Source organism: Rana temporaria, chromosome 3 (assembly GCF_905171775.1).
Source record: "Rana temporaria chromosome 3, aRanTem1.1, whole genome shotgun sequence".
Lineage (NCBI taxonomy): Eukaryota > Metazoa > Chordata > Amphibia > Anura > Ranidae > Rana > Rana temporaria.
In genome coordinates this window covers 456250022-456263462 of record NC_053491.1, presented here as the reverse complement: position 1 = coordinate 456263462, position 13441 = coordinate 456250022, and the positions used below count along the sequence as shown (strand labels likewise).

The following is a 13441-nucleotide window of genomic DNA, read 5'->3' as shown; positions in this document are numbered from 1 at the left end:
TATTTTCACTAGTTAGTGAGTTGCTCCTATGTGTCTATTGTCATGCTTCACACATAAGGCAGCTCATTCATTGCAAACGCGGAAAAAAAGCTCAAATCTCTTTTTGAGATTTCTGCATTGTTTAAGTGCATGTTTTTTATGTTTTGTCTCGTGCGTTTTTGTTTCTGTGTGTCTTGCTTTCCACGTTTGGGGTGTCATTAACAATGCGTGGCACTGCAAGCAAAAAACTATTTTTTTGCGCACATTCACAAGCTACATGAAAAGCAGCCAAAGTGTGAAAGCAGCCAAAGAATGGAGCTGAGAAATAAGAAATTAAAAGGAGATTCTGCTGCAAAATTTTGGGGATGATTTACATAACAGTGACTGTAGCTACAGAGATCAGTGAAGGTTTGTTTCAAAGTTTATTTGCTGTTTAAAAATATGGAAATGTCTGTATTTTAAAAGCCTAAAGGCCTGAACTAAAGATCCATGCTGTTTATAAACTTACTTTATTTCTGTAATGTTGACATCTTTGTATCCAGGGATGCTGGAATATGTTGATCTCATCTGCATGGAGAGACATGAGAGGTAATTCATTATTTTTTAATGCTGGTCCTAAGATAAGTGATGTCTGTCAGAAGTTCTGATCACTCACGTTGGTTTTAAACTGAGCCTCAAAATCTTTATATTCTTCTGTTGTGGGGTCTTTTAGATCCTCTGTATACACTTTGTTCATGATTCTTAGCTCAACAGTCACAGAGGTGTCAACAGACTTAACTACAAGAAAGAGATAGAATAAATGTTATGGAATTTTCACAGATGTACAGTCTATGCTTAAAGTGCATCTAAAAGCAACTGCTTTCTTGAGCTTTGGATAGAGTAGGTAAAAGTTATTATTATTGTTATACAGCATTTATATAGCGCCAATAGTTTCAGAAGCACTTTACAATATAAAGGGAGACAATACAACAACAATACAATTCAATACAAGAGGGATAGGAGGGCCCTGCTCCTGGAAACTTACAATCAAACTTCTGTCATGTATTTTTTGCAACTGTCTAAGATAGGGTTGCTAATTTTTCTTCAAGCCAAACCTGAACACTTTAGCCCCTTCATGGCTATTTTGTTATTTTTGTAAGGGGGGGCGCTGTGGACTGGGTGTAAAGGGGAACTCTGATGTAAGAGGTTTTCTGCTCACCAAAACCCCCCCACTTACATCAGAGTTCCCAGCATTCCCCCTTAAATCAGGGTTCCCAAAGCCCCCCTTACACCACTACCCTTCTGTTTGGACAGACACAGAAGGGTAGTGGTGGGAGGAGGAGGAGTAGATCGAGTCCTCTCTCCTCTTCCTTCCGCGAGGTGGACTGAGCTGCCTCTGGTCCATGTGCACACATATGCACTAGGTGGTTGTGGCACACTTGTTACTTGGGGAGTCAAAGTCTGATCTGAATAATGTGTCCGGGTTTCAGGCAATCTAAAATCGGACACATAACTCAAAACCTGGACTGTCCGGGGGAATCCGTGACAGGTGGCAACCCTAGTTTAAGAGGGGATCCTCTTGCTTTTTGTGGTCTTAAAGCTGAGCTCCACCCTAAAGTGGAACTCCTGCTGATCGGAACCCTCCCCCCCTCTGGTGTCACATTTGACACCTTTCAGGGGGGAGGGGGGTGCAGATACCTGTCTAAAGACAGGTATTTGCACCCACTTCCGGCCATAGTCTGCGGGAAGACTGCGGGCAGGACGTCGCCTCCTGTCCTTCCCCCGTTGTGTGCTGGGAACACTCAGCTCCCAGAGCACAGCGGGAGCCAATCAGCAGGTGCAGCGCAACTCGCGCATGCGCCGTAGGGAACCGGGCAGTGAAGCCGGAGCGCTTCACTTCCTGGTTCCCTCACCGAGGATGGCGGGGGGGCAGCAGAGTGATGAGCGATCGCTCGTCCTCTGCTGCGGACGGCGCTGGACTCCAGGACAGGTAAGTGTGCCGATATTAAAAGTCAGCAGCTGCAGTATTTGTAGCTGCTGACTTTTAATATTTTTTTTTCAGCGGACATCCTCTTTAACAATAAAGAAGGAGGAGAAATATCCCTAATTGGATACAGACAGCAAAAACAAATGCAAAAACAAAAACAAAACAAAAAAGGGGAAAAACAAAACAAAAATCTGACAAGGAGATTAATCATTTCATACGCTATCCAAAACTAAAAAAGTTATGGCTTTTAATATAATTTGAAGCCTAACTCCAGCTTTGCTATCACTTTAAATAGTGTGGAGTCACCTCCATCAGATCATCCCCAGAGCTATTACCTTTTTGTACCACCTCTCCCTCCCTTTGGATTGTAAGCTCCATAAGCAGGGCCCTCCTATTCCTTCTGTATTAAACTGTATTGTAATTGTACTGTCCCCCCTCTGCATTGTAAAGCGCTGCGTAAACTGTTTGCACTATATTTTATTGACTGAACTAGGTGGACTTGTGTCTTTTTTCAATCAGACTAACTATGTAACTATATATATATATCAACGCGGGAACGACGTCCATACTTAACATTGTGTACGCCTCATAAGAGCAGGATCAACCTTACGCCGAAAAAGCCTAACGTAAACGACGTAAAAAAATAGCGCCGGGCGTACGTACGTTTGTGAATCAGCGTATCTACCTTATTAGTATATTCCTCGCGTAAATCGACGGAAGCGCCACCTAGCGGCCAGCGTATATATGCAGCCTAAGATATAGATAAGACACTTACGCCAGTCGGATCTTAGGGAAATCTATGTGTAACTGATTCTATGAATCAGGCGCATAGATACGACGCCGCAACTCAGAGATACGACGGCGTATCTGTAGATACGCCGTCATATCTCCTACCTGAATCCGGCCCTATATGTACTGTACTACATTTGCTGGTCCTCATCCTGTGTGTGCACTACGCAGGGCCGATCCTAGGCAGGGTGCACAGGGTGCATTGCACCCAGGCGCCTGCAGAGGTGGGGGCGCCGAACATCTAACAGACTCTCTAACAGAAGCCCTTTCTGTGTCCATCACAGAGGTCCCCCTTCAGGTCCCAATAAAGTACTCTGCTTCTTTTCCTGTATTTTGTTTATTGTTAACAGATCATGTAAGGATCCCAGGTTAATGAAGAGTTTGTGGGGGAGCATCTCTGTGGTTGAGTCATTGCCATAGAAACATTTATAAAGGGGAGGAGTTGGTAAAATGATGACGCCCATGTGGGGGCGCCAGAAATATTTATGCACGCAGGCGCCTGTGACCCTAGGATCGGCCCTGGCACTGCGAGAAGTCAGGTGTGAAGATAACGAGAGAGAGGAAACTATCAGTGACGGCTCTGAGCTGTCGCTCAGATCACACCATTGCTGTTTTCACCCTATGTCTGAAGTGGATCAAGCATGACCAGAACATATGACAACCTGCCATGCAGTCCATTGGCAACAGCACCTGAAAAACCCACATCATAGAAAAAGGTGGACTTCTCCTTGCTTCTCATATGGGATCTCAAACCCTACTATATCTTCAGTCTTCTCAAAAACATGCACTAAAAGAAATGAAGGTATAGCAACAGGTGTCACAAGTACTTGCAGCCAATCTGTTAGCAGTGCACCACCAGTTGATTTTAGCAGGCAAATTTCCCTACCCCAGTTGCTGAACCGTAAAAAGAAATTTGGTCCCAGCCATCCACATGATCATTGTCCAAATGCAAGCTTGGCCACAGGGCCGATCCTAGGGTCACAGACGCCTGGGTGCAGAAATGTTGCTGGCACCCCCACATGGGCGTGGTCATTTTACTAACTCCTCCCCTTTACAAATGTTTCAATGGCTATGACTCAAACACAGAGATGCTCCCCTAAGAAGTCTCCATTAGTGTCCCCCAGCAGGTGTCCCACATCAGAGCCCCCCCAGCAGGTGTCCACCATCAGAGCCCCCCCAGCAGGTGTCCCCCCATCAGAGCTCCCCCTCACAGCAGGTGTCCCCCATCAGAGCCACCCACAGCAGGTGTCCCCCATCAGAGCCCCCCACTTCAGGTGTCCCCATATATCAGTACCTGTCCAATAGATCCCTGTAGCCCAGGCGCTCTGGAAGCAGAAGCACATTACAGGGGGCACACATGGCATCTTTGGTTACTAGGAGGGTGGCACTCATGGAGCATTTCTGGGAGTGCACAGGATGATTGGTAGCAGCTCCGGCCAATCCAGAAGCCTCTCATCACACCGCCTATGGGAGAAGAGCTGACACACGCAGAGGGGGCGGGGCAGACAGGAGACTGCTCCACGTGCACTGGACAGAGTTAATTAGTGGAGCCTAGTACCGGAATGTGTTCCGGTACTAGGCTACGCTGCGGTACCCAGCCCAGATTCCGGGGACAGCGGGAGGTATGCGCTCTTGTCAGTTGCCAGCGGAGAGAGCAAGCGGGTAGGATCGACCCTGCTTGACCAAATTGCTAGCACTGCAACTGCTGCTTTTTTCATCTGGTAAACTCTGCCCCCTTTTGTGAATTTGTGGAATGTGCTGTACTACAGTGGCAGGTTCCAAAATGGCATTTATTTTCGCATAAGGCTGTTCCGGATCCCTATCGCCATGTGGTAGGCAATGTTTTTAACTCGTTGGACATGGCGGTCAACAGCAAGGTTCATATTACCGCTGACTCATGGTCTAGCAGGCATGGGCAGGTACGTTACCTTTACTTCACGGCACACTGGGTAACTCTGCTGGCAGCTGGGAAGGATGCAGGACATGGTTCAGTGTTGTTGGAACTTGTTCCACCACCATGGTTCCAAAAAGCTCTGCTACAGCTCTCTGCTCCACCCCCTCCTCTTCTTCCTCTATGACCTCTTCTTCAGAATTGTCCTCTTAACCAGCAGTGCTGTGTAAGCGTGGCTATGCAAGCATTCAGGCTAAAAGATGCCATGCAGTGCTTTAGTTAGTCTGCCTAGGGGACAGGAGCCACACTGGGGCAGAGATTCTGTCAGCTCTGCAGACTCAGAGGTGGTTGATGCCACGCCAGCTTGAGCCAGGAATGGTTGTATGCAACAATGGCACCTACCTTCTCTCCGCCCTCCGACAGTGACACTTGACCTATGTTCCATGTTTGGCACACGTCCTGAATTTGGTGGTGCAGCGTTTCTTGATCAGGTACCCAGGCTTACTAGATCTTACTAGATCTCCTGAGGCAGACCAGAAAATTCTTTGGTTATTTCCGCCAGTCATACAATGCCAGTGCACGGCTGGCTGACATTCAAAGAGAATGCAACCTGCTCACCAACCACCTCATTTGTGACTTGCCCACCAGGTGGAACTCAACATTGGCAAAGCTGCAGTGACTGCACACACAGCAGAAGGCCATCAATGAGTACCAGTGCAAGTATGGCACCAGGACAGGGTCAGGGGAGCATGACTTATTTTCGCCATGCCATTAGCTGCTGATCAAGGTCCTGTCACAATTTGATGAGGCCACAAGGATGGTGAGCAGCAACAATGCATGCATCAGTGACACTGTCTTATTAGTCTGCCTGCTGGAGTACATGCTTCATGGAATCATGGACAGGGCACTTGAGGCAGAACAGCGGGAGGAAGAGGAGGACTTCCTTTCCTCTCAAGGTCCCCTTTATGCAGACAGAATTCCTGCGGGGGTGCCAAACACACAGGAAGAAGAGGAGGAGTATTGTGTCAGCATGGATGTAGAGGATAACACACAGCAGTCTTAAAGTGATGGTTTTCAGTCCCCAGAAACCCAAGGAGTCGTACATGGCTGGGAGGAGGTAGTTCCGAATAATGTGATCCTTAGTGACCCAGAGGACTCAGAATAGAATACTTTTGAAAACTTACGCTGAATGGCCTCCCTGATTCTACAAAGCCAGCCTAAGGATCCTAAGATTCATGGTATCAAGGAGAAGGATCATTACTAGCTGGCAACCCTTCTAGATCCGACGTTAGAGGGAGCAGAGGATGAAACATCTTCCGGAGGCCTTGAAGAAAAGTTTGTGTAACGCCTTTCCAGACCCTGAGAGGTTACTATTTCCCGGTGCTGGACAACATTTTTCTGAGGATTCATTCGGTCAGAGGAAGAGCAGTGGAGAAGGTGGCTGGCTGACGGATGCCTTTAAACTATTTTTCAGACCTCAGCACCAAGGTATGATAGGTTCAAGCAATCATCGCACCATTATATGGTGCAGGAATATCTAGGGGCAAGAGCAGACTTGGAGACCTTTACAACAGAGTATCCACTGGGTTACTGGGTCTTGAGGATGGACCACTGTCCAGAACTTGCTCAATATGCATTCGCGCTACTGGCCTGTCCTGCATCCAGTGTGCTTTCCAAACACACATTCAGTGCTTCTGGAGGGTTTGTAACTGATCAAAGAGTGCACCTGTCCAGACTCTGTTGATAGGCCCGCATTTATAAAAATGAATCAGTCCTGAATCAGCAGCTATAAAGCACCTGAAGCTGATGTAACTGATTGGATTTGCTATGGATCTGGGATCCCTTGAAGACTGTTTATGCTTCCTATCCTATTCCTCCTGAATCTTGATGATGCTAGCTTCCAACAATATTTTTGGTGTAGGGCACCACCAACACCCAGGGGCATGTAATATATATTTTTTTTTATAATATTTAACAGCAGGGCCCATTCCTGTGCCCAACAAGAGTAACTGTGAGGGGTTACAGAGTTCTGGTACCACCAACACCCAATGCCCAATTTTTCTGCCCCTGTTTATCAGGGGCATGTAATTTTAATTTTTTAAATACTATTTAACAACAGGGCCCATTCCTGCACCCAACAAGAGTAACTGTGAGAGGTACAGTGTTTTGGCACCACCAACACCTAAGGTCCAATTTTTCTGCAGACTATATAGTGCAGTTCGTATAGTATATATACTGCAGTTCAGAGTATATAGTGCAGTCTGTATAGTATATATATTGCAGTTCAGAGTATATTGTGTAATCAGTGTAGTGTATATAATATATAGTGTTCAATATATAATATAGTATATTGAAGTGGTTAAGGGGAGCCCTATGACAGAATTAAGAAAAAAAACAGCACCCCCCCCCCCCCCCAGTCCATACCAGGCCCTTTGGGTCTGGTATCGATTTTAAAGGGAACTCCATGCCAAAATAAAAAATAAATGGTGTGGGGCGCCCCAAAATCCATACCAAGCCCTTTGGGTCTGCCATAAGTTTTAAGGAAAACTCCATGGCAAATTAAGAAATAAAATTGGCGTGGGGTCCCCCACGCCAATTTTTTATATCTAAACATTGGTGTTCAGCTGCAGGACGTCCCTCCCGGGACCCACCCTTAATTGTTTAATTATTCTTTCCACCTAGCGCGGATTCCCTCACCCCATACTCCTTCCCTATACCAATACTTTATACAGCACATACGTGTGCTGTGTAAAGTTAAGGCACCCAAAACGACGACTAACTTTGCGACGGGAAACTAGACTAGCAGCGACGTAGCGAATTACACCTGTCGGATATTAGGGCTATCTATGCGTAACTGATTCTATGAATCAGTCGCATAGATACTCTGAGAGATACAACGGAGTATCTGAGATACTCCGTCGTATCTCCTTTGTGAATCTGGGCCCTTGTTTGGTGAATAGGTAGGGGTAAAATGTACCCGATACCCATTCACATGGGGGGCAGGATCTGGAAACCGCCTTGTTAAAAGGGGGTTCCAGATTCCAAGAAGCCCCCTGCCCACAGACCCCCATAACTACTGGGCAAGGGTTGTGGGGATGTGGCCCTTGTCCCCATCAACATGGGGACAAGGTGCTTTGGGGGGCATGTGGCCTGGTACAGTTCAGGTACAGTTCAGGAGGGGGGAGACCTGTGGCCCGCTAGGTTGCATGCTCAGATAAGGGTTTGGAATTGATTTGGGGGGGGGGACCCCACGTCATTTTTTCATTTATTTTTTATGTATATTGCTGGCATCTGGCAATACATTACATCCGCAAGCAATTTTAAATGACATTTTTTCCTTTCGAAATTTCATTTTGCTGAAGTACTGTTATAAACATGGGAAAGATGCACTATTTTACAGGCATACTATGGAGACCCCCCCAGGCACGATATTTAACCACTTCCCGATGGCCGTACGACTATATACGGCCGCATGGTGGTTCTACTTCTCTGGGGTGCCGTGTTTTTACGGCCGCCCCTTTCCGCGTTCCCCGTGCGCGCTCCCGAGCGCGCAGCGGGGAACTTCTGTGCTGGCCGTGTCCCTTGGACACAGCCAATCACAGATCGCTGGGGAACGGCCAATCGGAGTGGCCGTTTGCTAGGCGATCTGTGCAGCCAATGAGAGATGATCTCATATGTAAACATATGAGATCATTTCTCATTGCCGGCTCTCACACTGACAGCGTCCTGTCAGGGAGAGAGGAGACCGATCTGTGTCTCTTGTACATAGGGACACAGATCGGTCACCCCCCCAGTCACCCCCCTTCCCCCACAGTTATAACACTATATAGGGAATACATTTAACCCCTTCCTCACCCCCTAGTGTTAACCCCTTCCCTGCCAGTCACATTTATACAGTAATTAGTGCATATTTATAGCACTGATCGCAGTATAAATGTGAATGGTGCCAAAAAAGTGTCCGATGTGTCCGCCATAATGTCGCAGTCGCAATAAAAATCGCAGATCGCCGCCATTACTAGTAAAAAAAAAATAATAAAAAATAATAATTCTGTCCCTTATTTTGTAGGCGCTATAACTTTTGCGCAAACCAGTCGCTTATTGCGTTTTTTTTTTTTTTTTACTAAAAATATGTAGAATACGTATCGGCCTAGACTGAGGAAAAAAAAAAAAAATTGAGCTATTTATTATAGCAACAAGTAAAATATATAAAAAACAGGGTGCAATCAGCGCAAATATATAGATAAAAAAATGATGATATTAAAAGTGTATTTATGTGATACAGACCCCCAGGGTTCAGATCACTGGTAATGCCAGCTGAACACTAAGGGAAATTCGCAAAAATCCTAAGCAAGTAAAAAATAAAATAGAAAAAGTGCAGCGCAAAACTCAAATATATAAATGATACTGGTATACTCAAACACCAATACCATAAGTGTGAATATGAATATGCAGAAAAAATGGAAAAAAAAAAAAATATTAAAAATTAAATACAATTCAAACAAACAGTCCAAAAGTCCATAAGTGTCAGAAGATGAGTGAATTAAACGAAAATAAATCTCCACCACGTGACAATCCACCAAAATTTTGAAGTGATCCTTCCACCGTTGTAGATGGCTACTCTCACCATCATATATGGACCACTGAGTTAACAGATGGTCAATAAAGCAAATCAAATAGGCAGGTCATGAACAGGAACCAGGCTGATGTATTAGATCCTCATAAGACAACCAGTTGCAGCAGTTAAGTGGGGCTTGGCACAGTCTGATCTATCTTCTAAACATAGAAAGTTCCTCCTGCAGTGCCTTGAATTTTGCTTAACAAAGAATTATTTTTGGTACGACAGAAGTTTTTATTTACAAGCGAAAGGCATCGCTATGGGCGCGAAGTTCGCCCCTAGCGTCGCCAATCTCTTCATGGCACTATGGGAGGATGAAATCATTTTCAAAGACCCCCCCATGCAACTCAAATGCTATAAACGCTATATGGATGATTTAGTCATGATATGGGAGGGAGATCTGTCCAGTTTGGAGACGTTTATGTCAAAACTAAACAGCAATACTCAAAACATTTCACTCACATGGAATATCAGCAGTGAAAAGATTGTGTTCCTGGACTTGGAAATTTTTAAAGGAGAAAAGTTTTTTAACACTCGTAATCATTTTAAACCCTCTGACAGAAACGGGTATATCCCTTTAGACAGCTGTCACCATAAAAACTGGCTTTGCAACATTCCCAGAGGCCAGTTCATACGCCTCAGAAGGAACTGCACCTCTGACACTGACTTTTTTACACAATCCAAAGTCTTGGTCAACAGGTTTCAACAAAAGGGTTATAACAAAGATGTCATTACAAATGAACTATCACGAGTGGGTTCCCTCAACAGGGCTGATTTAGTACAGGACTCCAACAAACAGGTGATGAAAAAGGGAAATTTTGAATTCAAAATTGTCCTGGATTATAACATCCAGTATCGGCAGTTTGAAAAGATTGTAAATAAACACTGGGAAGTCCTCAAGAAGGACAAGGTTTTGGGGACTGTCCTACCAGCCCACCCACGTTTTATTTATCGAAAAGCCCCCTCTTTAAGAGACGTTGTCGCCCCTGGAGTCATAGATCCTCCTCCCCCTTTTAAAGAGAATAGGATTTTTAATTTTTTATCAGGCTTTTATGCCTGTAGAAGATGCCAATCATGCAAACAATGTAAATTCAATATAAAAAAACGCAAAGAATTTACTTCTTTTTCCACTAAGAAGTCCTATACTATAAACAATTTGATCACATGCAACACTGAGGGTGTCGTTTATATGTTAGAATGCGACTGCGGCCTACAATACATAGGCCGCACCTCAAGGTCACTGGCGGTGAGAGTAGGCGAGCATGTGAACAATATAAAAAATGGCTTTCGTTATCACAGTGTCTCAAGACATTTTAAGCAATACCATAACAAGAATCCCAAATGTTTAAAATGTTGGGGTCTGGAGAAGGTAAATAGACACTGGAGGGGAGGTAATTACACACGCCACATCAGCCAGAGAGAATCCTTTTGGATATTTGAGGCAAAGGTTCTCACCCCTGAAGGGTTAAATGTGGACTTCGATTTGAATTGTTTCATATCAAATAAATAGCAACTTTGTTTTTAAATATTAATATTAATTTTAACTGGGGATTTTATATTGATAATTTTATATGTAATAATAAAATGGTTTATATGTTTTTTATTTGAAAAGTTTTTAGATTATTATGCAGTATCATGTAAAGATTTATCATGTTACTATAGAAAAATATAGATTTTATAGCAATGTTTGTACATGGACAGCTTTGAGCGATTTGATTAATTTTATTATTATTTTAAAATTAACATTCGGATGCAATTTTCTAAATTGTCCATAAGATGGCGATATTCTAGTTCTATACCATGTGTGTGTGAACAATAAAGTTGCACACATTTGAACAGTATGCTGGATGTTCTGACGTTGTTTGCATCATTTCCTGAACAATCGGCTGTTCAGGATTCGACGTCAGGCCCCACACGCCATTCCGATGCTTGTCCCTATGACAATGAGCAGCTATTTAAAGACAGGAAAGCGACGCAACAGGCCCCGCCCCGCTGAGGAAGTTGATATAACGCAACGCGTCCGGTGGTTTAGGAGCCTGAAACATCAAGTCGCTCATCTGCTGTTCATTCCTAAAGATTGTTACTTCATGCCGTTTTTTGTCTGGCCAAATGTGAGTAGCCTGACTTTTGCTTCTTTTAAAGAATAAATCCACACATTGCAACAGTGAGCACTTAGTCTGTGATTATCTCTTTACATGCACCTGTCCTTTGCGGTTTGGTTGTCTTATGAGGATCTAATACATCAGCCTGGTTCCTGTTCATGACCTGCCTATTTGATTTGCTTTATTGACCATCTGTCAACTCAGTGGTCCATATATGAAGGTGAGAGTAGCCATCTACAACGGTGGAGGGATCACTTCAAAATTTTGGTGGATTGTCACGTGGTGGAGATTTATTTTCGTTTAATTCACTCATCTTCTGACACTTATGGACTTTTGGACTGTTTGTTTGAATTGTATTTAATTTTTAATATTTTTTTTTTTTTCCATTTTTTCTGCATATTCATATTCACACTTATGGTATTGGTGTTTGAGTATACCAGTATCATTTATATATTTGAGTTTTGCGCTGCACTTTTTCTATTTTATTTTTTAACAAGTAAAATATGTATATATATTTTTTTCAAAATTGTCGCTCTATTTTTTTTTATAGCGCAAAAAATAAAAACCGCAGAGGTGATCAAATACCACCAAAAGAAAGCTCCATTTGTGGTAATTTTGTTTGCGAGCCACGTTGCACGACCGCGCAATTGTCAGTTAAAGCGACGCAGTGCCGAATCTCAAAAAGTCCTCTGGTCAGGAAGGGGGTTTAAGTGCCCAGTAAGGAAGTGGTTAAAGGAGTATTTATTTTTTTTTGTTTCACTTTTATGCCGCGTACACACGATAATTTTTCGGCATGAAAAAAAACCCGAAGTTTTTAAAAACGTAATTTAAAATGAATGTGTGTGGGCTACACATCATGTTTCGGCTTCTGAAAAACGTAAAAAAAAATTCGAACATGCTGCATTTTTTAACGTCGTTTTAAAAAAATGCGTTTTTCGGGTTGTAAAAAATGATCGTGTGTGGGCTAAAACGACGTTTTAAACCCGCGTATGCTCAGAAGCAAGTTATGAGACGGGAGCGCACGTTCTGGTAAAACTACCGTTCATAATGGAGTACAGCGCAGTAAGCACATTCATCACGCTGTAACAGACAGAAAAGCGCGAACCGTCTTTTACTAACACGGAATCAGCTAAAGTAGCCCAAAGGCGAATAGAACTTCCCCTTTAGAGTGCCGTCGTACGTGTTGTACGTCACCGCGCTTTGTTCATCATTTTTTTAAAACGATGGTGTGTGGGCAACGTCGTTTTTAATGATGAAGTTGAAAAAAATTCATTTTTTGGACATGATGAAAAACAAAGTTTTTTTTCATGACGAAAAATGATCGGGTGTACGCGGCATAAGCATTATTAAAATCACTGCTTCTGAAAAAACTGTTGTTTTTAAAACTTTTTTTGCATTGATTCATGTCCCCTGGGGCAGTACCCTGGTCCCCATACACTTGTTATGGCAATAACTTGCATATAAGCCTTTACAATTAACACTTTTGATTTTTCATGTTTGTGTCTTATAGACTTTAACAGTGTTTTCGCATGTTTGCACACATTTTTTGCCTGTTTGCGGTGTTCTGGTGCAGTGTTCGGCTCATCCCTATTAAGGACGCCACCGCCGGCTTCCCGGACCCGCTCCTTAACAACCAGCTATTCACTGCACCCTGATTGGGAAAAGCTTTGCCCCAACTCTAGCGACTACTTGTTACAGAATTCAAGGAAGGAAATGTGTGGGGATCTTTATAAAGTGAGTTTAAAACCTTAAAGACTATTCAGATTAGTAAGAGTGGCTGGAAATAATTGGGATTTAATGTAGAAATAAATAAATGATTTTACATTTTGCCCAGAGGTAAGTAACATTCAGACACTCACCAGGTGGAGATCTATCTATGATATTCTCACAGTTAGTCCCGTAGAACATGTCTGGACAAATACACTTGATTCCATCATGGATACCTCCATTTTTGCAGTCTGTGGAAGAGAATTTAAAAGTCAGAAAAGGCAAATAAGTGAACATTTATCATACGGTTATTGAACTCCAGAAAAGGTTTTACATACATAAATATTGTATGAACTTCTGTCAGTGGTCAAATGTTTGCCTGATCTTCCTTA

At 43.4% G+C, this 13441-nt stretch overlaps 1 protein-coding gene across 1 annotated transcript in view; it reads right to left on the bottom strand.

Moving 5' to 3' along the window:
- Positions 1-483: 483 nt before the first annotated feature.
- The window catches only part of LOC120930574 (mucin-19-like), a 40443-nt gene continuing 27485 nt past the window's right edge, over positions 484-13441 (bottom strand). The window contains exons 2-4 of the mRNA XM_040341749.1: positions 13202-13300; positions 635-756; positions 484-546 (exon numbers count right to left, since the gene is read on the bottom strand). Coding sequence (XP_040197683.1) covers positions 484-546; positions 635-756; positions 13202-13300 — 284 coding nt within the window. The remainder of the gene's footprint in view (positions 547-634; positions 757-13201; positions 13301-13441) is intronic.